Source organism: Nomascus leucogenys, chromosome 3 (assembly GCF_006542625.1).
Source record: "Nomascus leucogenys isolate Asia chromosome 3, Asia_NLE_v1, whole genome shotgun sequence".
In the NCBI taxonomy this organism is placed as follows: Eukaryota; Metazoa; Chordata; class Mammalia; order Primates; family Hylobatidae; genus Nomascus; species Nomascus leucogenys.
This window is the reverse complement of record NC_044383.1, coordinates 61,324,500-61,350,115: the sequence shown is the minus strand read 5'-3', so window position 1 is coordinate 61,350,115 and position 25,616 is coordinate 61,324,500. Positions and strand designations below refer to the sequence as shown.

General features: G+C 37.0%; 1 protein-coding gene and 1 long non-coding RNA gene across 4 annotated transcripts in view; one reads left to right on the top strand and one right to left on the bottom strand.

Annotated features, from left to right (window-relative positions):
* Positions 1–246: 246 nt before the first annotated feature.
* LOC115834430 lies at positions 247–8,334 on the bottom strand. 2 transcript variants are annotated; one of them, XR_004029310.1, is made up of 3 exons: positions 7,235–8,334; positions 3,766–3,844; positions 247–3,659 (listed from the first exon to the last, which is right to left on the bottom strand). It is a non-coding gene; the product is annotated as an uncharacterized LOC115834430 (long non-coding RNA). The 2 variants fall into 2 exon arrangements; XR_004029311.1 differs by having other exon boundaries at positions 7,697–8,334.
* Positions 8,335–8,469: 135 nt separating this feature from the next.
* Positions 8,470–25,616, top strand: part of ADGRB3 (adhesion G protein-coupled receptor B3) — a 753,297-nt gene continuing 736,150 nt past the window's right edge. The window contains exons 1-3 of one of the 2 annotated variants that reach the window (XM_003271086.3): positions 8,470–9,198; positions 10,579–10,759; positions 11,847–12,618. In XM_003271086.3, the coding sequence (XP_003271134.1) occupies positions 11,862–12,618 (757 nt within the window). In that variant the 5' untranslated portion in view covers positions 8,470–9,198; positions 10,579–10,759; positions 11,847–11,861. The remainder of the gene's footprint in view (positions 9,199–10,578; positions 10,760–11,846; positions 12,619–25,616) is intronic. The other variant, XM_003271085.3, reaches the window with a different exon arrangement.

Genomic DNA, 25,616 nt, shown 5'->3' with positions numbered 1-25,616 from the left:
GACCAATGAAATAAAAATTGGTAACTAGTATAAAACAGATAGGCCCCAGTGTGTGATGTTCCCCTCCCTGTGTCCATGTGTTCTCATTGTTCAACTCCCACTTATGAGTGAGAACGTGCACATGTGTATATCTATGTAACAAACCTGCATGTCTGCACATGTATCCCAGAACTTAAAGTATATATCTGAGTAAAAAAGAAAAAAAAAAAAAAACAAAACAGATAAGTACCTTGAAAGAGAACACAAGGAGAGAGCACTATAGATTGGGTTGTTAAAAAAAAAATTTTAAAAGCTCTGAAAAGGGAATTTTCAAGATGAAATCTGAGGCATGAGAAGCGGGCAGTTCAGGCCTATAAAGTTTCTCCTAGCAGTAGAAAAGGGGAAGTGTATTCCAGGTAGAATGATCCTGACACTGGAAGATTGTAAGGAGATAAAAATGTAGCATCCTCATGACTCAGAAAAAGGTGAATGTAGCTTGGGCATTATATGTAAGCAGAAGTGTGGCACAAGATGAAGTTAGAGAGGGGAGCGAGAATCAGATGAGGTAGGGCACTGCCAGTCATGATTAAAAGTTTGGATTTTATTATTTGTGCTATGTGAGAAGTACCTGGAATTAAAATGTTTTTCCATTTGATTTTAAAGGGATACATTTTTGAAGTATAACTTATTAGAGATAGATTAACAAAGAATATTGAATGCCAGGTAGAAGAGACTAAGCAAAAACTACGTACTTCACACACACACACACAAAAGATAACAGTGAAAAAAGAAAGAACTGGTTAGGTGTGACATCTATGTATTGAAGTTATATCATGAGCTGAATTGTGCCCATCTCTGCACACCCCAACCCCATCTGAAGAGGCAGCAAGATGGCAGCCATGTGCAAGCCAGAGAAAGAGGCCCCAGAGGACCCAATCCAATATGGACCTTGATTTTAGACACCTAGCCTCCAAAACTGTGAAAAAAATAAATTTCTGTTGCTTAAACCACCCACATTGTGGAATTTTATTATGGCAGCCCTAGGAAACTTCTACAAAGTGGAACAGGCAATATTTGTCAAGGGATTAGATGTAGAGTGATAGAAAATTAGCAGCAGGTATGATTTCCATGTTTGCCAATGGAATAACTAGGTGGATAGGGATGCCATTTCCTGAAACATAAAGACTGAGGGAAGAGCACATTTCTTTGGAGTAATCAGGAATTTTCCTTTAATTACCCCAAATCTGAGATGACTGTGAGGCATATTTAGTAGAGATATAAATCACGGCAGTTGATTATTTAAAAATCTAGAGCTCAGAGGAGATATCCTTGTTAAAGGAATATACATGGGGTGTCTGTTCATGTGTGTATGCATGTATGTACATATACATACTTATTAGGGAATGGATTATTCACTCCCTATTATTCAATATTAGGGAGTGGATTAGATCACCAAAGGGGAGGTGGTAGAGAAATAAGGGAAGTACATCCAATATTTAATCTCTAAAGCAGTCAGCATTTCAAGTTAATGTGGAAGAAGAACAAGCAAAAGACACTGAGAAGTGTCTCAGTGTCTTCACAGTGATCAGTGATGTAAAAGTACATCTGGGAGAGTATGATAAAACAGAAATGAAAATAGAAGTGGTTTCCAAAGCGAGGGCATTGCATTTAAAATGCTGCTGAAAATTAGAGTAAGATGAGAAAAACATTTATTCCTTTAACTTGGCAACATGAAGGTCTTTAGTGATTTTTGACAAGAATTTTTTCAGTGGAATTGTGGGGGTGGAAGCCAGAATGGATTGAGCTGAGAAATGAGAGGGAAGTGAGGAAGTGAACTGAATGTGATTGCTTTTTAAAAAAAGATTCGTTATGAAGGGTATCTGAGAAACAGGTTGTTGATCAGAAGTTTTTAGACGGGTAGTATTGCTATAAAATATGTATGCTGATGGAAGTGGTCCAGGAGAGAGGGAGAGATTATTGGTGTGAGAGCCAATAGAAGTAAGATCCAAGTTACCTGTGGAGGGGATGGCTTCTTAGATAAGGAAGACAGGAGAAAATGGGTGAAGGTACAGTCAGTTTAATGAATATAAGGTATTTTCCATCTAATCACATCTGTTTTATAAATAATGAATGAAAAAAGGTTATCACTTATCATTCAAGAGTTGAGGAGAAGCATTTTTAATGATCAAAGAAAAGTTACAAAATATTCATAGGGTGTAATAAGAGAGGGAGCTTATAAGTAACAGTCTGTGTGGTGAGATCGTGAAAACCTGGTGACTATAACTTTACAGGGACATCTAACTGCCTGAGGGTGTGAATTTCTTCAGTAATGCTCTGCTGCATAGGTCCTAGATCAGGAAAGGCAGTTGTCCATCACAGTAAACATGGTGATCCAGCCAGGAAAATGTAGTAAATAGCTGAAGATTGTTGTAAGTAAATTATTATAACAATGGGCATGGAATCCATGGGATATACATTAGTTACCTACATTTGCATAACAAATTATCCCCAAATTTAGCAGTTGGAAGCCACAAACATTCCTGATCTATAGTGTCTGTAGGTCAGGAATACAGAAGCAGCTTAGCTGCTTGATTCTGGCTCAAGCCTGTCACGAAGCGGCAACCAAGATGTTGGCTGGGCTGCAGTCCTCTCAAGACTTGAATGAGGCAGCTTCCACTTCTGAGCTCACTCATGTGTCTTTTGACAGGCCTCGAAGGCCAAACTCACATGGACTTCTCTATTTAGGACTGTATCACAACATGGCACCTGGCTTACTGGCAAACAAATGCTCTAAGGAAGAGTAAAGGAGCTCCCGAGATGGAAAACACAGTCATTTTATATCTTAACATCCCATTGCTACTACCATATTCTGTTTGATAAAAGCAAATTTCTAAATCTAGCCCACATTCAAGAGAGAGACAATTACACAAGGACACACATATCAGGAAGTAGGGATCATTAGGGTCCATGTTAGAGGCTGCTTACCACAGGGTATAAGGAGGAAAGTAAAGATAAGAGCAGAAATTGGTGGGGATGACTAATAATATAAAAAAGACCTGAATTTTGTGAAAGACTTGATTCCATGTGAGTTTATAAAAGCAGAAGGTTGTAATTAGAGAATTGAAACATTAAATTTTAAATACTGGAAGCAGTTTAGTCACTGGTTAGACTTTTTAGTTAAAGACCATAGGGAAATGTGGTTGAACTAGTAGGAAAAAAACACACACACACATAGAAATAGAATGGAGAAGCTAGTGTGTCAGGACAAGACATCTACATGGGAGCTGAAGTCATGAGAAGAGGAATGGAAGTCAGGTAGACAGGAAAACTGCAAGCCAGCAGCTAAAAGATTCCATGAATGGAAAATATAACCTGGAGGAATAGGTAAAGCTGCAAAGGCAGATGCCTTGATCTCTACAGAAAGGTGGGCATGAAAGTGAAATGAGGAGTAAATATTTGAAACCAAAGGGGAGAGTAAGGATACTGATTCTGCCACTGACCCATTTAATCAGGGTATGGAAGCAGCATACACATAAATTGCATCTGTTTGACATGGTTAGAAGAGACGCCATGTCTTCATAAAGAAGCAGGCTTCAGTCAAGGAAGTGGGTAGAGAATATACTTCCTCTTGTTTGTTGGTGTGAAAGAACATGGAGATCCAGAAGGCAAAATGACAGAATCTGCCGGGAAGAGAAATGGTGGAGATAAGTGGATCAGAATTGGTAGAAACAGGACTGAACATGAATAAATGTTCAGAAATAATAGGTAGTCCATAGACTTCAATACCTGGTGCTGATAAAGGTCAGCAGACGTGCTGTTCCTGGCAGCTTTAGTTATTGTCATCATTAATGGTAAAGTGGGACTTCTGTCAAAGAAAAAAATTATTAGGGTGGGAGAGGAATAAAAATGGAAAGGACTGTCTGTACCTCAGCAGATGATAGCAAGGGAGAAAGGCAAAGCTAGTAAAACTACGGAGGTTTTCAAAATTGTGATAGAATAGAGAGGCATTTCCAACCTGTGAGTGGAAAAATTGTGATTCTTTCTAGTCTAGGATTTAATTGCATTTTTCTCTCACTGCTTCCATTTCTTGTGAGACACCTTCTGTTATTTAGAATATGTCAGGAAGAGCCTTAGACATTATTCAATCAAGCTCTTTTCTGTGAGATAACTGAAGTCCAGAGAATTCATAGCTTCTTGTCCTTAATGAGGTATATACTTAGTGTCAGTTTTGTGAGTAAAAATGAAGAATCTTGATTTCTAGTATAATTGAAATTTCAGAGATTAAAGATAATGGTGTTAGTAACTTTCTATGAAAAAATAACTAGCTGAAAAAGGACAAATTTGGGGGTGAATGTATGTTCGATTGCAAACACATATTTTGAGCTTTTAAAGTCCGTATTTTCCAAGATACTTCTACAGCACACAAATGTGACATTATGTGTTACCTACTTACGGCATTTCCTTAATATCACGAAAGAAACCTTGAAAATTGATGGCCAAAAGCATTTACCGATTTTTTTAACTTGTATCGTTGTATAGGGAAATAATGATAAAAAATGGAAACCTGATGCAACTGGGGTTTTTGTAACCTTGACTTTCCCTAGCATGGAATAGGACTACACTTGAACTAACCCAGGATAGCTGTTCTATGACATCTCCCTTAACCCTAAGTCTATCCCTTTATTTTTTAATACTTCAATGTACTTTCTATTCCGGGATGTCCAGGTAGAAAATGACCAATTTGTTTTTTACAGAGACTACAGGATATACAGCTTGGTTCCTGACAGACTTCCTGTTTTAATAATAATAAAATAATAATAATAATCAGGAGGAGACAGAGAAGAAGAGGTTGTTTCAGTTTATAGTAAATATGCTAATTTTAAGGATAAGTACTGATAACAATGTAATCTTATAATATTTTGATCATTTAACATTCCAAAGCTTTGTGTGTGGGTATATATATATGTGTGTGTATATATGTATGTGTACATGTGTGTATATGTATATGTGTACTTATATATGTGTACATATATATATATGTGCATATATATATATGGGAGATACTAAATACTAAAAACTAAATACTAATACTAAATACTAAAAAATTAAGGCATATTTAACAAGAAATAACCTACAAACCTATCCATGCTTCTTAAAGCCTTACTGAAAATAATAAGTTACAGAATTTAGAATGTGGTAATATAGTAATATCATAAAAACTATGAGAGAAAGAAGAGAAAACACTTTCTAAAATTGAGTAAACATATTCTAGAAACATTCTTATTTAAGTATGAGAATTCTGCAAATGATACTGAATTTTAAGCAATGATCCTGGATTATAGGGTTATTCTCAAAGTGGAGGGACTAAACTTAGCACATACAGACAAAAAGATGAAAAATAGAGATAAATCACACTTATAACCTCATCATTCCAAAGTAATCTTAATAAAATAATAATAGGAGAGATAAATTTGAAAGGCTTTAATATTAGATAACTGGGTCAATTTAAAATGCCATACCAGTCTATATTTTGATGTGCTAACACTGACCTCTCAATAGTTCTTCTGTAAATCATCAAGGAAACTTATGTAATAATCAATTTATACAATTAATCTGGTAGTTTTGGAATTAAATGCATTACTTTATAAAAAAGAAATACAAAGCAATGTAGTGAAACTTCCCAAGCAAATATATGTGTATCAACTGAAATACACATATACATATCATATACATATATATACACACACGTGTGTGTACTTACAAATGTGTGCATATATATACATATGTATGTATAAAATATGTGTATGTGTTTTTATATATAAACATAAATATAGACATAGACTTGTGAAAGAGACCAATGAAAGCAGATAATTATAATTTGAAGTGGTGATTTTAATATGTATTCAGTCATAAAAGTGGACCAACGTCAATAGAAAGGAAAGGACAGAGAGCTGAGGGTGTGTAAACTGCTGCTCTCTTTTTGCTGTTGGGTCAACATGTCAGCAATGCTTTCATATGGAGCATCTTGCAGACATGAAAGAAGGTGGTTCCTCCTTGCTTTGCCTTTGGATTGTGCTGTTGTTAGTGTCCAGAGACCAGTTTGTCCATATAGGGTTCTTTTTGTGATTCTTTATTATAATCCCCTGAGGAAGTGAGACGAGCCTGGGGTTACCGGAGACAGTGTCTTGCTTGGTGTAGTTATCATCCTCAAATCATCTGCTATAAATATATCTCAGCAGGATCATCATCAGGCCAGCTCAGTGGCCTGCAATTTATGAAGGTGATGAGAAACAATGTGAAGGGTGAAGCGCTTTATTAAGGATGGCTTTCTTTTCTGACCCTGCCCTGACTTCTACTTGAATATAAATGATCTTGGGAGTAAGTGATCCTTTCCATTTAGGATTAAGGCTTTTAAATTGTCCCTTTCAGCTGTTATTCTTATGCCACTGTGTCATGACTTTAAGAATTTCTAAGAAACATCAAAATCACAGTGTTACAATATGAGAAATCACTAGATGCAAAATAGAGGTATAACTGAACCTTACATTACATTCTTTCCTTTTTATGTATAAACCATCCAAAGCATTTTTTTCCTCCATTTTTATTCCACATCTGTCATGTGTTTTTTTTTTTTTTTCCTCTGGATAAAGTAACAGAACTGACCAAATTGCCTTGCAAAAATCATAATTACGATCTCTAGGGAAGCTGAAATAAATAAAATGTTTTTCTCCTTTGTGTTGCTCAACGTTCTTTGTTTTTAAAAGAAAATATGTTTGCTTAAACGGTGTTTCAAAATCTGTTCTGGACATAAATCCTAATTGTTTCCTTTTAACATTTCCTTAAATGAATAAAAAATATTGTAAAGAACCAAAATGACACAAAACCAAAATGCCACCCAGGCTGCTCTCTTGCCGGTGATTTGTTACTGGGAAAATAGTTAAAGCCTGCTGGGGAATTATTAACTGTTTCCCTTACAGAGTGTTTATCCCAGGCACTCGTTTAAGAAGGGAAAGCCTTGAAGAGGGTCACTCTATTAATATGTATTAAGAAGTAAAGGACCAATTTTAATATTCAAACAACTCCAGTTGAAAAAAGACCATAAACATCTTCCTGTTTTCACTATCAATCTCTTTTAAAATGGTGTTCTTGGCTATCTATAATCGCCCCAGGGGAGAGAAAAAAATGCAAAAGAGTGAGGGGAACACATGATGGAAAATTGCTTTATTCAACTTCACCTGCCGCTTGAGAAACTCACCCTTACGAAGATTCCAGCACTTTATATGAATTGCCCATTAGGGTTTCCTCCCACCACATCACTGCACTATTTTAGCACTTGTTTTGCAAACCACCAACTGCGTTTACAAGTAGAAGCATAATCAGGAGGCGAATGACCTTTTGTAGCATGTATCTGAAGCTGATTTATCGGACACTTCGTCAGCCAACTGTCCAGGAGGCAAAATGACTGATAGATAAGTGATAGATAGACAGGCAGATAGATAGATAGATTAAAGGGTGGGGAAACATCCCTTTTCCCTTTCTATATAATCTGGTTGTTTCTCTTCACCCCTTTTCTCGTTTCTTCCCACCCCGTCCCCAAACCTGTAACTAGGGAAACTTGAAAAAGAATCAGATACATTAAGACTACAAAACGAAATAAAAGTTTAGACCCCGAAACCATGATTCCATTGCCAAGCAGAAAGCAATGCAAGGGCCCAACCTCGGTCGCCGCACCGCGATCCTGACAAAGCCTGTATGGAGCCAGAACAAATAAGATGTTAATTGCAGCCTCGCAGAGAAAAAAATACTATTGTTCCAGCCAGAGACACTCAGCAGCTCGGGAGGTGGGATGTGCCCCCTCCGCTGCGGACTGGATCAATTCTGAATCCCGGTTCTGAAATAACAGCTCTCTGGCTGCGACAGGTCTGCGCTGAAAGACAGAGAAAGACGATCAAGTCCAGCATTCACTTCCCACCCTTCAGAGTCGCCTTCCCATCCTCCGCACCCCCCTGCCTCGCCTCCCAGTGAGTTTCTCTTACAGTTGGTCGCCGCCAGCCCCAGCGGTGGGAACTGAGGATGCAAAAACCTCCCAGACGCAGAAAATACCGCTTTCGGGACGTGCTTGGGTTTGAGTAGCCGTGACGTGCAGGCGCACCGCGGCCCTGGCTGGAGCTCCGTGGAGCCCCCCTCCCGCCAGCCTCTCCCCCGCCCTCCCGCCGGGACTCCCTCCTCTCCCACCCCGCGGCTCCCCTCGCCGTCTCTCTCACACACCCGCCCGCGCCCCCGGCAGGCAGAACTCCAGGAAGTCGCAGCGGCCGCGCCGCGCCGCGCGAGCCGAGCCTCTGGCGGGAGGCTGGGCGCACCGCAGCTGCGCATAAGAGAGGCGCTCAGCATCCGGGACGCGCGCGCACAGGAGCACGCGGGAGGCCGCCACGCGGACGCGCTCCCGGGACACGCGCACCCCCCCGCGCGCGCGCCCAAGGGAGAGCGAGCACCGCGCGCCGGCGCGCACACCCGAGACAGAGCTTTACTATCTCGCTCCCTCTCGCGCCTCCCTCCTCGCTGGGCATTCAAACAGCTTTCCGACATCACCAGCCAAGGATTTTTCCCCCCTCTCCTTAGTCGCCGTCCGTCCATCAGTACCTGCAGGGGGGAGGAGGAGGAGGGAGGAAAGCGGAAAGAGGAAAAAGCATAAGCTTGAGCCTTCCGATCCGACCACGAATACTCCTGTAATAAACCCACCGCCCCAACAAATCTGCCATAGCAGCCGCCGCCGCCGCCGCCGGTCACTTCTCGTCTCAGCGCTTTCTTTGCTTCTTGGCTAATTGGTTTGTTGGGGGTAGCTTTTATGAAACAAATCTTCGCTCTTAAGCCACTTACATTTTGGGGGGTTCCTTAGAGTCTCCCTTGGAGGGGCTTCTCCCTCCCTTTAGCCCTCCTCGGTTTGGAGGTTGGATTCAGTTGGATACGGCGCAAGGTTCTGGGCTCCTGGTGGCTTTTTTTTTTCTCTCTTTCATCGACCCCCCTTTGGCTCCCACCCCCCACCTTTTGCTTTTCGTATGTGTGCATTTTTAAAAATAAATCCTGATTTTGGAAGCTGAGCCGGGGAAAATGGGCAACGGTGATTGGGACCGAAGGGGAGTCTCTCCGTCACTGTTGCTGGGACGCGTGCCTGTGCTGGTGTCTTAGAGCAAAAGCCTCCCTGAGCTTTCGGAGTGGAAGGTAAGGAAGGGGGTCCAGGGGTCACCTTTTCTCTGCCGGGGTCGCCACCCTGGAGCTTTGGGCTTAATGTTTGAGAAGGGAGGAAAATGAAAGGAAAGGCTTTTGCTGGCGGATGGGGAGGCTGTGAGCAGATCCGACTGTCTGCATTTACTTAAACGCCGCAGTTGAAAAGTTAGAGAAGTCTGGTTTTCAAGAGATGTGCTGGGTCAGAAGGAATAAGCAGAGAGACCTAGAAAATCTGGCAGTTTTGTGTGATTGGGGTAATTTTATGAGGGGAAAAATTTTAGGTTAAAAGGAAGTTAAGAGAAGGCAGTGGGTCTTCTATTGGGGGAAAAAAATCTGTGGAGTGATGGCGCCGTCTATGTTCGACTAAACTAAAGTGTCACCCAGAAAATCAGTTTTGAGAATAGCTAAACTCAATGCTGGTTTGCTTCTCAGCAAGCGATAAATAAATAAATAAATAAAACATCCTTGACACCTCCGTGGCCAGCCTTTCCCCCCGCCCCCACCCCTTCTTTAAGAAGGAAATACGGCTTTTTGAACGGGCCCTGCAGTCCAGAGGGGGGTGAGGGTAATGATTTATTTTTTATTATTTAGAACAAAACAAGACTCTGTACTCCAGACTGATTAAAAATAAAGAGCATTATATTGAGTGCGCTCTCTTGAGCAGGCATTAAAGTGAATTCAGAGCTATTTCCTCACTCTTTCTGATCATTGATGAGCACGGCATTGCAGACATGCCCTGTCAAATAAATGGAAGCAAAAGTACCAATTTCACTAGGAAAAGACATACGACCTCTTTTTGAGTTCCTGATTATAAAATGAAGTCCCCTTTCATGGATGGAATTCCTAATTTAGACACTTATTGTCACATTGGCTCTCAACGCCTACACTCTATCCTGAAGAACACTGCGCAGACCTGCATTGCCTGCAAAGTGCAACACCAAAAAAAAAAAAAAAAAGGGAAATTATTTCCAGAATTTCTTACAACTTTCTCTGTGTTTTTTTTTTTAACCTTTAAGTGCTCATTGGCTTTATTTTCTCATGAAGAAAATGCATTATTCATTGAGCTATTTGCTTGAAACAGAGAACACTGTTTTGATGGTCCCAGCAGTTCTGATGTTATTTTAAACTGCTGCTATATAGAGATTTAGAGTTGGGGCTGTGTTTGCCTATATCAAGACATAGAATTTAAATTATAATCTGGAAAATGCAGGTCTGTCTTCAGGGACTTCGGTCACTGGATTTGGTGTGCATGCGTTGGTGTGTGTTATGCAATGGGAAGGAAGAGGGATTTATCCTTTGGTTCAGAGAAGACCCAGGCAAAGGCATGAAAACTCTTAACTATCCATATGTCTGTATGTCTGTCTCTGTTTACAGAACAGTGGAAGAGACTGCAGCCTAAAGGCTTTTAAAATTAACTTGGCATCACTTTTATCAGCTCAAAGGCTAAACAAACAAACAAACAAACAAAAAGCAGTGTCATTTATTCTAAGAAATAACTTCTTAAAGGTTAAAGCTGAAAAATATTCAAGTTATTTTTGGATAACAACTTACAGAGGTAAATATAACTAAGGACTACTTTATTATCCAAAGCCAGGGTTAAAATTAAAAAAAAAAAGAAAAGAAAAGAGGAGCTTTGGAGTTGTTGTTGGAAAGGGAGCAATTCAATAATTGAAATCTGCTAGGAACAAAAATGCTAATGTATTTTATTACCATGTGTAAGCCTTAAATTACAGTTGATAAGATAATTTTTCAAAAATTAAAAGACTGAAACCAGCTCAATTACTATGGTTCTGGATTTTTTTTTTTTAACTGATATCACCTTTGGATACAGATACTAATACAGTGATCTACTTTATGTATCCCAAAAGGGCATGTCACATTGAAATGACTGCCTTAAATCCTGGTTCTCAGTGGTGATGTTGAACAAGTCTCCCCTATGTATTTATCTATCTATGCCCTTTCTCAAATGATGGTTTTAAAATTAACTAATCCACATGAATACCCATGTTTTGCAAAGGAATTTCTGAGCAGTTCACATGGTGGCCCCTGCAAAGGCAAGTGGGGCATTTGGGAGATGATGTTCCATCTGTAATAAATTATCATTTGTGCTTTTAAAATTGTGGCCGTAATTTATCATCATTACTTTTCACATTTAAGAGAAGAGAAATAATGTGATGACAGCTGTTCCCAGATTATCAGATTAGATTTTGTATGATGGTGTTTACCTCAGGCAGAGGACAGAGAGAGAAAAGGTTGTATAGACTATAGACTGATTAATACTATTTCGACAATTAACATTTACATTGTGACGTTTTAAAACTCCATGTTTTCCCTTTTCATTCGATAGAATGATAATGGACGTGGAGGATATCCTAGTAGATAAGTTAGGGCATTCCTATTAATAATAAACATTTTAAATTGAATGTTGCAAATTTGACCATTGTGAATGGCCACATGAGGGCACTGTTCACACAGCAACAGATAATTTTCCTGTGTTATAAAATAAAAATTACCTGCCCTTCTTTTAAAAAGGGCTTTTTACTGAAATCTTGAAAACAGCTGGCTGTAATATTGAAAGGAGTTTATTTTCTCAATGCACGTAGACTCCTACTTGCATTTTACTTTCATTGCCATTTTTACAGGCCAAATGACATAGGATGAAGGCTGTTCGTAACCTGCTGATTTATATATTTTCCACCTATCTCCTGGTTATGTTTGGATTTAATGCTGCCCAAGACTTCTGGTGTTCAACTTTGGTGAAGGGAGTCATTTATGGATCGTATTCTGTAAGTGAAATGTTTCCTAAAAACTTTACAAACTGCACTTGGACGCTGGAAAATCCAGATCCAACCAAATATAGCATTTACCTGAAATTTTCCAAAAAGGACCTTAGCTGCTCTAACTTTTCACTCCTGGCTTATCAGTTTGATCATTTTTCCCATGAAAAAATAAAGGATCTTTTAAGAAAGAATCATTCTATAATGCAACTCTGCAATTCCAAGAATGCTTTCGTTTTTCTACAGTATGATAAAAATTTTATTCAAATACGTCGGGTATTTCCAACTGATTTCCCAGGATTACAGAAAAAAAGGCAAGAAGATCAGAAATCTTTTTTTGAGTTTTTGGTATTGAACAAGGTCAGCCCAAGCCAGTTTGGTTGCCATGTATTATGTACTTGGTTGGAGAGCTGCTTAAAATCAGAAAATGGGAGAACAGAATCATGTGGGATCATGTATACAAAATGCACCTGCCCTCAGCATTTGGGAGAGTGGGGGATCGACGACCAGTCGCTGGTTTTGTTAAATAACGTGGTGTTACCCCTGAATGAGCAGACAGAGGGCTGCCTGACCCAGGAGCTGCAAACCACCCAAGTCTGCAATCTTACCAGGGAGGCCAAGCGACCACCCAAAGAAGGTAAGTGGCGAAAGGAGAGGGGAAGGTGAGCGGGGGAGCACTTTTGGGGGATGGAGTTGAAACGTGCTGTTTCAACACAGAGGCCTAATTATTTATCCTTTATTGTCACTTTTGGATTCATTTGATTTGTGCTATTCACTGATAAAGGTCTCTTGAACTAGTTTTAGGTTTCAAGGTTTTAGAGATAGGGCGGTGAGGACTGGATAGCTCAGCAGCATGCGCTGTAAGTGCGGGTGGAATTTTCAGGAGAAAGATGCAGAAACCTAGAGCCAGCTTGCACTAGAGATTGGTGAGGAGGGAGAGGGGTGTCTTTATTCAAGCTGCAGCCCCTCGTGGTGACACACACACGCTCCACCTGTGAAATGGATTTATAGACATCTCTCTTCTGCTCCAGTCCAGCAAAACATCCACTTTACTTCCTCTCTCCTATCCCCACGGAGTCCTTCCCTCTCACTCCCCACCCATTTCCAGGTTTGATCTTGGGGCATCTTGACTGAAAGGTGGTGCAAACTCAATAGCTTGCCTGTTTGGACCAAATGACTTCCTGACACATGAAGGCAGGGGTACCTCCCCTTCTCCCCTGGTCTGGAATTTTATTTGAGGTGCTTGCGCAAAAATCTCGCATGCTTGCTCTTTCTTGGGTCAGAAGGAACTCACTAGAAGTGCAAACTCTCCAGGTCTTTTGGTTCTGGAGTCACCTGAGGACGGGGTGGAGGGGTGCAATGAAAACACATACTGATCCTTTAAGACCCCATCCGCCTCTTGAGAGTGAAGTTTTGCCTTTATCTTCTTAGTCCCCCGTTGATGTACACTAAGAGAGGGAACGTCTCAGAGCTAGCTGGGGGGAAGTAGGGGGAGGAAGTGCAACGGAAATGCGGAAGAAAAAGAAAGTACAGGAATGATTTATAGTTTTCACCCAATCCCCAGTGGGGGAGCTACCAGAGGATTTGAGATTGTGATTATGTTTAATAATGCAAGAAAGCGTGACATATTTTGAGAAAACGACTTTTGTTGTTTCGAAGGTTGATGGATGTTGTGTTCCACTCCTTTAAGGACACTGCTGATACATATTAGTTCTTGCTTCCCAATCCTGCAACCAGAGAATGTGTTGATTTCTTATGCAGGAAATGTTTTCTGATCGCCACAAAGATCCCAGTCTGTGGAAAGGGACAGCCAAACTCCAGTCGCCAAGCCCCAGTCCCTCTTTCCTTTTCCTCAACCAACAGAAGTTGTCTTTGTGGCCAATATAAAATTGACACGTTGCTGGAGAATTTTCTTTAAGGGTAGCCAAGGCTTTGTAAGGGGAAGTGGAGGGATGGAGAACCTAAGTAGCCTAATGCTATTTCTCTGCTGGCTGCAATTTAAGGGATGGGAATTACGGAAGAGCAATGGTAGGAGGGGAAAAGACCTGTTAGAAAATGAATGCAGACTCATGGCAGTGAGAGAGGGGTGAAAACCTTAAAGATTTCTGCAGGTCAGTGTTTCACTATCAGCTGTGACTGAAGACAACAAAGTGGTTTTAAATCACAGGAGTTATTTTCTGTAGTAAAAAATCCCAGAGAAGCATTTGCAACTGCAGGGATGGTATTTAACACCATTTAAAACTAATTAGTGTCCCCTAGAATAAGAAGCTACAGTACACACAAAAAATGTGATGTTACAACCTGGCTAATAAACAATTAACATAGGAAGCTGGTTTTTGTTTGTTTTACTGTTATTTTAATACAATTTAGAAAATCTGTTTCTTCAATGGTTAAATTTCTGTCGTAAAATTGAGTACTGATGACAGTGGAGAGTGAATTCAGTGTCATGACTCTTTCATATGAAAGGTAGTAAGTATCAAAAACAAAGTTGTTGTGTGCACATTAAGCATGATTTTCAAAGATTTTTTTATCACGATCCCAAGATGTGGGTTAAGATAATGCTGGGATTTACAGAAGCTACTAGATAGCCATTTATTTTGTAAGTGAAGACAAATAAGAGTGATTTTAGACAGCAGATGTATAAACCATGGGAGACAAATTGTATATTGTCATTAATTCACTGGCAAAATGAAAAAGAAATACCTTCACTGACAAATATACTTACATTTAAAGTGCAGCATGATGTTAATAGAGTTGAACTAGAAAAAGTTTGTATCATACGGGAGCAACATATGCTATGTCAGTAAAAGTGCATAGTCTCTATTCTGTACATTCTGAATTTGTGTTCTTTGTTTAGGTATTCTGAGTTCAGAAAGGTAAGGATAAGTAATTACTGATGACACAATTATAGTTGATGCATTTGTTAAGTAATTCTTACAAAATACATGTACCACTCTTTACCCCAGTTAAATAATCTCTTTTTAGCTAGGCTACATTGTAGGAAAGGAATGTGAAAATTTATTGATCTTTGATTTAACCAAATTTAAGCAAAGTATATTCTATCTTCAATATTTGATATTAATGATATATAAAATACTGATAAATAATTATTTAATACCATTTTCAAATAAACTACCATATAATGACATAGAGCTTGAGGTTAATCATTACATATAGTTGTGCTACTCATATCTCATTTTATTCCAGAGTGTCATTTTATATGATAACATGAAATTCCAGCTTTTAAAATTAGGTTTTAAAAGTTCCACTTATATTTTATATTACTTGGTGTTTTCCATTTCCTATTAAGAAAGGTTGTCTCTTAAGTCAGCAGAGGAATAAATACAAGATTACTCTCCTTTGACTCCTATTTTATTCACTAATAAATACTGACTCAGAAGGCCTGCCTTGAGTAGAAATATCTTCAACATGTATTACACCATAGAAGTGGCACAAATTTGAAGAGTCTTTATGCTTAGTAGATGTGATTCCAGATTGTTTTGTGTAATACTGATGGTGATGGCAAAGATATATCAAATGTTGAATATTGTGAGTGTGTCCACTGGTATTATGAAATAATATTTGGTATTTAGTATTGAAAAACAATAGACTCTCAGGAGTAGGATGCCTACTTTGAGATAGGATTTATGCTAGAATCTTCTTTAATGATATATTCATGTACTGAAAAATTTCATAGCCAGAAAACAACAGCAAGAAAACTATTGCTGTTTTTAGTGACACCAACAATTACAGATGTTATCTTAAATATATCATACAAAGTAAATTATTTGACTAATGCTTCATTAAAGTATTACATTTGAGTACATTTTTAAAATTTCTTGTTTAAGATCATATTTGACATATTTGGGGGTATCATGTGATTATAGAAACTTAGTTATTTCCCTAATTTTTATATGAAATTGTGAAAGCCAATTAAGTTAACAAAATGAAGCCTTTTTTTTTCCAAATAAAAATGTCTTAGACAGCTTTTTAAAAACCTCTTAACATATAATGGCTATAACTTAAAAAAAAACTCAAATAACATTATGGTTTACCAGTTTTTAGGTACAAGTCTGGAGAAAGACTGGTATTTATTAACAAAGTCAGCTTTAATTGTCCTGAGGTCTTTACTATGGTTTATAGGACTCTTTTGCTGAAGATAATTCTGGACTATATAGCTGAGATATAAAATGTGGAATAAAAATATCTTATTTCTTACCACTTCATTTATAATAAATGATTAAAACAGTTTTGGCAGAAAAATTCCACACCAGGATATCTAAATCACGTAATAAGCCTTAATGGAATCTTTGTTTCTTACTGACATCAATGGCGCTACTTATGTGAAAGGAAATTGGGATCTCTGTATAGATTCCAGGAAATCTGAACACACACACTCATTTGTCTCTCTACTCTGCCTTTGCTAATCCTTGATATTCTACTCCCCAAAGGAAGTCTCACCATAGGCCTGTGTAGACTTTAGCTCATGCCTGCGTGTGTATGTATTGGCATTTTTAGGCACATATTTGCAATCTAAAGAGATTTTTTGTTTTGTTTTTGGGTAGGGAGAATGGCAAGGAAGAGAAGTGACTTGAGTAACTATGTGATGCTACATAGCAGTTATATGGGTCTGCAAAGTTTTGAAAACCATTTGAAACTTTTAATTGTGTAAGAGTGTGTGTGTGTGTGTGTGTGTGTTGTGGAGAGGAAGGGGTGGTAACATTGGTTTAAAAACATCTTTTCTCTGCTATTTTTATTATTATGCAAACATTTATTTCTTTACTGATTAGGAATCTACTGAGTACTTGATGTTTTGTGCATGGAATTCTTAATGAGTATAATCCTGGGGACCAGAAAAGGGAATTTGGGTTGGAAACTTTAAGAAGGATTTCCATATTTCATGTGTGTATGGTTGAAAATATGAATGAACAAAGCAAAATTGAAACAAAAGAATACTGTTAATAATGAAGTTGTTGAGTGTAGAAGGTATAGTAGCTCACTAGAATGAGACCTACATACATTAAGCATGGATTTCTTACAACCTATTATCGTAACTGAAATAAATTTTCACTGAGGTATTTTTCATTATGTTTGAAACTGCTTATGTTTCTTTGTGAAGTAGAATTTTATTTAAGTATTACATTTACACTTGAAACGGTTATAATTTTTCTATATATTTTTCATTATATGATGTCATTATATGGTATTTAATGTATCTAGTACCCAACCCTTTAAATTTTATTTTTGTACATTAAAGTACATTAATATAAAATATTCTCTTCAAATCAGTGCAGTTTTGGAAACTTTGTTTTTATTCTTATTTTTGGCTATAAACCATAGAGACTTGATAATCAATAATGATTTAGAGTGCCATTTAATTATTTGAACTTGACTATGAATTTAGAGCATTTAACAAAGGATCATAAAGCCATAGAGATATGTGTCTATTTTGTATTAGATGAAGAACAGGTAACAGCTCAATACCTTTGTGTTGATGAAGGCATGACTAATAATACACAACTTAGATCAAGATAGTGGTGTGTGCATCATCCTAGGCCTGGAAAGCTGTCCTTTGAATATCATTGCTGATCGGCAGCAAAGCTATTTAAGTTAAATGATTTCCGACTATTTTAATCTTTGCTGGATTCTGCAAAATGAGGTTTATGTTTTGAGATCTATTTTGAAAAGAAATTATCTTGAAATGCTAGTCCATATTTAACCACTTGGAAAAAAGGATGACTTTGCTGGAATTTCATTCAGTGAATTCTGATAAGTTATTAGAGACCAATGATCCCGAATATCCCCACACAATGCTTACATAATTAGATACTGAAAAAAACAAAAAAATAAAAAATGGTTAGCATTAATTTGAGAATTCTGATATTTTCATAAGGTAAAATTTAAAAATATCATCTATGAGACTCTATGAAATGCCACAGGCTCTACATTCATTTGTCTTTCAGCTATCCTCCAGGAATTTTGTGCACTTGCAGAGAATGACCTAGCTACATGGCTGTAAAAGTTTAATAAAGTATTTCTAGTGTGTATGGAAAGTTCAATACGTAACAATTGCACTAAATACATGAGCATGTAGCTGATTAACTCAAAATTAACTGAATATGAATAGGAGCCTTCCTGAAATCTTAAATGTTTGCTGATGTGCATTTTTCCTATAACCAATCCCTATCACACAATGATGATGCCTGGGGCATGTTATAAAATATGAAGGTAAAATGGTTACTGTTTGGTTTCTGTTTCTATCATGTAAAATGAAATAATTTACCTGCTAACTTAATCCTGGATAAATATTTTCTCAAATTATTTCTACTAAAAAACAAGTTTATTTGGGGAGTGAGTGTTTTTTTTTTTTTTTTTTCAAAAGAGAACAAATATGGGCATGAGAAAGACATTAGAACGCTGATGGATCTTGATTGCAATATTTAGGATGTAGCAAATGTACTCAGACGTTAATGCTTAAAAAGCACTAAGAAAATTGTGGAGTCAACCACGGAAGATTATTTAGGTAGAATTACTTTTTAACAACATATATGTTAAGGTAATAGAAATATCACAGAAACATTTGCGTTCCTGGGTGGTTCACCCTAGATGAGTAGTGCACAATATTCATTTCATGACATTTCTCCTGGTGTTCCTTCTTTTTAAGGCAATTTTTAAAATTTTGATAAAATTTTTTTTAAATTTCTATGTTTATGTACCTAAACACTAATAATTTGTTCTCCAATAAGATGCATTTTTAAAGAGAATCTTCACATATCACCCTTAAGAAAATAAAGAACTAAAGCATTTAAATAAAGACTTCATAAATACAAAGAATATATTAACACCTATCATTCAGGAAATGCTTTCTAGTTTGCAAAGTTCTATTGCACGTATTGTTTTGTATGGGCAATAACTGTGTCAGGTACATATTATCTGCCCCATTGACGTGTCAATTATGCAGAATACTCTGAAAATCATGGTCTTTCTTTTTAAATAATTTTACTACAAATCAGATCAAATGAAAAGCTAAAGAATTTCAGAGCTATAAATTTTCTCACTCCCTCTTATGTCTGGAGTACTTTTGAAACTGAATCACAAATATTCATACTTATAAATATCTTTCAACACTATTTAGTCCAAATCTTACCTGATTAATGGAAGCCTAATCTACAAATATATAATGGGACCATCATTTCAGATGAGCATAACTCTTTTGGAATATACATTCAGCAGCATCTCTATAAAATAAAAGATGAACAGTCTAATTGACTGTCTAAATGACTATTTGATAAATCTAATCATTAAAATTACCTGATATTTATTCAGGACAATAATCAGAGTATACCTTGACATACTACTTAATGTAGACTAGTGTCTACAAATTAAAGCTTTCATTCATTAGATTTTTTGTTCTATTTTGTATACATAATTTAAACAAATATGAGGTAGGTCTCAAAAAAACGATTGATTTTCAGTCTAAGATTATTGAATTTAAAGAGCATGTATTTCAAGTTCAGAGTCTGTATAGATTTACTAAGATGATCTATCTTGGATTTTTACTTTATCATCATTGTCTGGGGAAATCTATGTTTTGGAGAAATAATGTCGTGCATTCTTGGTTACCTTGTGATACATCGAGAAATAACATTGATGGTGAGAAATGAGCAAAGTCAGGGTGTCTCTTTTTCTGGGCCTCTGCCCTTGCATTGCTGTGGGTTGGCTCCATGCCCCTGTCCTCTGTTGAAGGTTACAGCTTCTGTCAGGTGACCTCCCTCTTTGATGCTCTGGTGACCATGTGCCTTACTCCTTTAAGCCTATGGGCAGTAATGGCTCCCCACTGTTTCTAGCTCTGGGCACTGAACTATCTTTCCTTACTTACTCAAAGCACTATTCATGCTGTTGTACTTGCTTCTCAAAATACCTTGAAAACAATAGGTTTCTTACTGGGACCCTGACTAACACCGAGGTGGATAGTTGAGTTAGTGAGGTGATTTCAGAGCATATATAAAATAAATCGGAAATCAGGGTTTTATATTGTGGTCCTTCCATTTAATGTACTAAAGGTCTTATGTAATAATTATCCCTTTTGCAGCTGGGCGCACAGAGTAGCGCAAGTGTACAGAGAAATAAATAACAATGAAGTAATGAAAATTAAAATATCAATATGTGTTTGTCTTAATAACTTTTCTTTGAGTTTAGGCCCTCTAGGTTTTTTTCTGTATTTCTCTGTTGGTTTTTTTTCTATTGCATCACAGTTTTAAAAAATTACATAATACACATACATTCATATACATCATACATAATATTTATTTTCAGTATTGATGAGACAATGGAACATTTGCACTGCCCTAGATATTCAAAGAAATTTGTGTGAGCTGACAAAAACAAATTACTTCAAGGCTCCCATATAAAACATAAAAATTCCTGACAGATTAAGAATTTAGTCTAATTTTATATCATTTTAAAAATGGAAAGATGAAAATAAAGATAGAATTTTGGTTCCTGTTCAAGTTTCATTTTGCCTGTTGATCTCACTGTCTCAAAACAAAACAAAAACAAAACACATACACAAAACGTACTTTCATGTATCTTCTTCATTTTATTCCAAAAAACAATCAAGGCAACTAAGTTTGTCTTTATAACTTCATAAGGAAAATTACAGCTTTTTACTTTTCCTTTTTGTTTGTCCATTTGTTGCTTTTCACATCAAGAAAGGAGCCTGAGAGGAAAAGAAGTAACTGAAAAAAAAATTAAAAGGCTGACTTTTCTTCTAGACTTCTATTGAAACAGCTTTATGTTTTTTTTGAATAAGCAATGCAAAACAAATATTTTATGTCTGCTGGATGTTTTTGGAAATACTTCTTATGTTTACTACTTATAATAATTGTAATGTAAAAAGAGGGCAACTTGGGAAGACAAAAATCTGTTTACTTTATATACTCTTTCCACATAAATCTGGCGAACTTTCAAAGATCTGCCTCTGCACTGTAGACTGAGAAATGTCAGTTTATTTTGGCTTCCAAGAGAGGTCAGCTTCCTTTACAGATATGTCAGCCTGTGGTCAGTTCTCTTTGGCTGGCCTTGGTTTTTGCAACTTAAAGGGCAAACTGTACATTTTTTAAGTGGTGCTTGAGAAATTAGCCAATTGCAATGGCCATTTTATTTTTCAGCAAGCTTTGCTTTCAAATATGATGAAGTAAACAGCCGTGGAGCAGCATCATTTCACATCCAAGAAAGAGAACATTTTAATACTTTAGCTTGTAGTATATTAAAAATCTACTCTTTTAAAAACATATGAGTTCTTTCTGTTTAGTGGTTTCCCTGGAATTTTCTAATGATCATACTTTGGTGTTCAATTGGTAATAAAGGGTCACAAATGAATTCTAGGTATAATAAATATTACATGTGCTTGCCTCTGGCCTCTGTGTTCTGAGACCACAGAAACCACAGGTATGGAGCAGTGGGAGTTTAGGAGAACAGAAGTTGATCCACCAAATAAAGAACTGATTTAGGCAAAAGAAATAAGTAAATGGTAGGATGTGAATTAATACAACATTATCTCCCCTTAGCAGTGGAACCTTTTTTTCTAAATGGAAGCCAACATATAAGAGCCTTTTAAAAACAGAGCTGCTTTGGATGAAGTGGGCAGAAAGCCTGAAGCCGTGCCTAATCAGTCTCTCCTTTCTTCCTATATTGGTAGGAGAGGCAACTCTTCTTGAAAAACCACTGCAGAACCATAAATCAGTGTCTCCATATGAAGCCACATACAAGAAATTAATGTTTTAAACTTCCTTCCATTGAAAACTAGTATTTTCAATTTTATGATTACCAAGTATGTATAAGGACTGTCAGTTTGTTCCTACTGTGTTTTGCTTAGAACAAAATTCATAATTTGTCTAGGATCCTATGGCCTACATATCTGTGCTTAATTTTTTTCCGTGCTCTGCTCTTTGCCACACAACCCAATAATTGAGTTTGCCTGAGTCCAACTCCCACCCCTTATGCAAGTCTTCAGCTTTCTCTATGGTGCTTCTCAGGTATCTTCAATGCCTGCTGGGTAGTGTCCCATAAGCATTCTCTGTCACTTCTCCACCATGCCTCACCCTGTCTGGTAGGCATTTGCAATCTCCTGCCAGGACTCAGTGTCTCTGCTTTTGCTTAGCACAGACCTTAGTGTCATGAAGCCAAGCTGTCTTTAAGCCAGCAGTGAGACTCCGTTTTCCCACTCTGTGTCACACTTGTGAAATAACAGATCTGCTCATGACCTACCTCTTGCTCCTGGAACGTAAACACTTTCTTCAGATTCTGTCCGGAGCCAGTTTGTCCTGAGGCCCCCTGTTGGACATCAAGAAAGGCACCCCATTTCTCCATCTTTCTCTCTGGTCATCTGAACTCCAGACCTCTTCCACCCTGGGCTCCCAAACAAAAATCCTCCTGCAGATTAAGCTTACTCCAATCATATGTTTTTCTCACATACTAGTTTACTTAGATAAAGGTGAATATTTATTGAGAATCCTTTAAAATTTTTAAGTACAATTGATAAATATTCAGAAGAGCCTTAATTTTAAATCTTTATAAATGTAATACATTTGGGTGGTATTCATTCTGCCTCTCCTTTATTGTTTCGATAATCCTCAGATATGTCAGTTTCAAACTCAAGTTTCTTGGAATAAGCTGAGGTTATTAGAGCAATAATAATTTGCTTAATTCCTTTGGTGTTTACACATAATGAATATCCTTAACCGAAGACATGTTAATAAGAACAAAAAGCTTATTAGCATTGACATTTCTTAGATATCAGTAGATAATTGAGATGTCATGAATGTTTTTTGCCAAATTGTTACAGACTCCTACCATTCTGGGTTTATGTAGGATTGTGTTACTGGCCTACTGGTGGTTGTTTGGGGTTATATGATTGGCTCTGGCAAATGAGTTGTGAGCAAAAGTGACATTGCTGACTTCTGTTCTGAGTCATTTTATTGCTGGAGTAAGACCATGAAAGTGTCTTTGTTTCTAGCATGGGTACCTGTACCTAAAGAGAAAGGGCTCCTCTCTCAGCTGAGTTCTTAAGTGACTAAAATGAGAAGAACCTCTGCTCTAAGCCTTTGCCTGTCTATGATAACTGTGAGGCATGAGAAAGGAGTAACTTCCTTTTTTGAGACGCTGAGAAGTTAGGGGTTGGTGTTGTCGCTACAGCCTAAGCTACCCTATTCTGACATATCTATAATGTCCAGTTGAGGTGGACTGGGGAGCAGTTGTGGTGTGCTAAAACATGATTAGTTACATTGGTGATGTGTTCTGTAATCCAGATGTAATAAGGTGATGGGCATGTCAGTAAATAATATTTTGGGGGAAGAACGTATGCACATATTCCACATTGTACTCTGAGGTATCTGCATATATTGCTAGCAAAGCACTCTAGAACCCATTTTAGGTATGATTTATCAAAATGATCTTGTTTTAGCCTACTTAAAGTTAATAAATACTAAAATAAGTACAGTAATTCTATATTTTTATAGGAGACTATTCTTTCAACATTTATTTAAAGATACTCGAGTTTTTCTTTATTTTAAAACTACATTAGAGAGAAGGTTCTGTGGTCCTTTGCTGAACCATGATTGTTACAGAACTAAGAGAAAAACATTTATTCTAGCATGGTGGTTTTGCTGAAGGGTAAGAACTTGACCTGCTCTCTTTTTGTCCTTCCTTTCCTTCCTTCTCTTGTATTCTTTCGTCTTTTCTCTCTTCTATTTCTCTCACAACCCCTTCCTCCCTCTCTTCCTCCTTTGTTCTTTTACTCCTTTTTTTGATACACAGGCTATAATTTATAAATGTTGGTCTATAGGTTAGACATTGAAATAATTTGCACGGAATCTGTTATTAATATACATGTAGGTGTTTGGTAAACAAATATTTCTACAATAGGTCATGAGGAACTTGTAATCACTTAGTAAGCACTGCTTCATTAATCTTAACAATTTTCTTGTGAGGTTAATTGTGTAGCAATAATTAACCTCCCCTTTGAGTAGGTGGGCTTTTGTCGCTTTGAGAAGTATTCTTACCTCCCCTGAGAGGCGGGAGAGGAAAAGTAGGCTGTTGTAAACTTTAAGTAAGACTCCGTGAGTTACTTAGCGGGGAGGAAATAATTCTTCCCTATGTGAGTGGTATGCTGGCAAGCTTTGTTCGACGGGGCTATGCCTTCCATTTAATTTCCTGGCTTTCTTATTCTCAAGAAGTTTGGATTATGATATGCTCATTAATTATAAAAGAGACTTCAGTAGTCAGAGAATAGTACACATAGGCTATTGAGCAACTAAGTAATTAAAACAAAATGAAAAAATAAACACTTTCTGCTTTTTTTTTCTTCTTATGTATTGTGAAGAAATTCCAGGGATGGAGTGAATTGTCAGTTTAGTTCCCACATTTGTATATCTGATTTGTCACACACACATCCACATATACACTTATATGTGAATATATGGCATTAAATGCTCACAAGCACTATATGCATATATTATTTGAAAAGATAATCATTTTTCAATAGTTTGAGAATATATTCCCTGTTAAACTGAATTTACTAACTAAATATTTACTAAATATACTCTTAACCCGGGTGATTTATGAGATCATAGGAATAACAAAGAATAAAAATACCTTCTGCAAAGGAAGCTTTAAATTTTAATTTGATTTGTTTGAAAATTCACATGAAGTCTTTGTCATTAATACATTTAGATCAGTATTCTATGAATCTTTCTGCATGTCAGAAATTAAAGTTTTATTTAGGATTTAAGAGTAAATCATTTGCCAAGTAGGTTTCTAAAAGTGAAAACAAATGTCAATTTCAAAAGAGAACAATTTAGTTTTACATTTCTGAGGAAGTCACATATATTATATATTCATAAATTAACAGTCTCACATTCTTTTTGATCATTGATTGTTTCTTGGCAGTTTGTTACATACTAGATTCTACACATCTCACAGCTATAAATTCAGTACCAGAATTTAGGGAGATAATTTTAATGTAAAACAAAGATTGTTGCAAGAGACAACATGTCATAGTGTTTAAGGGTCAGACTCCCTGGGTTCCAGTTCCAATTTCCAGCTCTGTGGCATTGAGACTTTTACACAGTTCTCTAAACATCAGGGTTTTGTTTTGTTTTGTTTGTTTTTGTTTCTGTTTTCTGTGAAGTGGTGATGATTTTGGTGAAATAATTGGAAGACTGAATGAGGTAATGCATGTAAAATACTTAGCATAATGTTTGGACTGTGTAGTAAAGGCTCAATAAATTTTAAATTCCATTAACTGGGTAATCCTGGAACCTTTTACTGCAATTAGATTTCTTTATTACAACAAATAAAATTTTAATTCATAATAAAAAGTAATCAATTTCTTTAATTGATCTCAGAGAAATTAAAATGCCTCCTGGACTGTTAAGTCCTCAGAAATGTATTGCATCTTTAAATCTTTTATTTCCTCTGAATACTCAGGCACATGAGAAAATATGTCTGAGTTAAGACGTCTATTCTCCTTTAGTCCTCATTTCAAATATCAACCACTGTTTACAGTATCACCACTTTTTCCTTTTAAAACCAACTAGTCAGTTTTATTTAGAGATTGTTCGACAGAGGGTGATT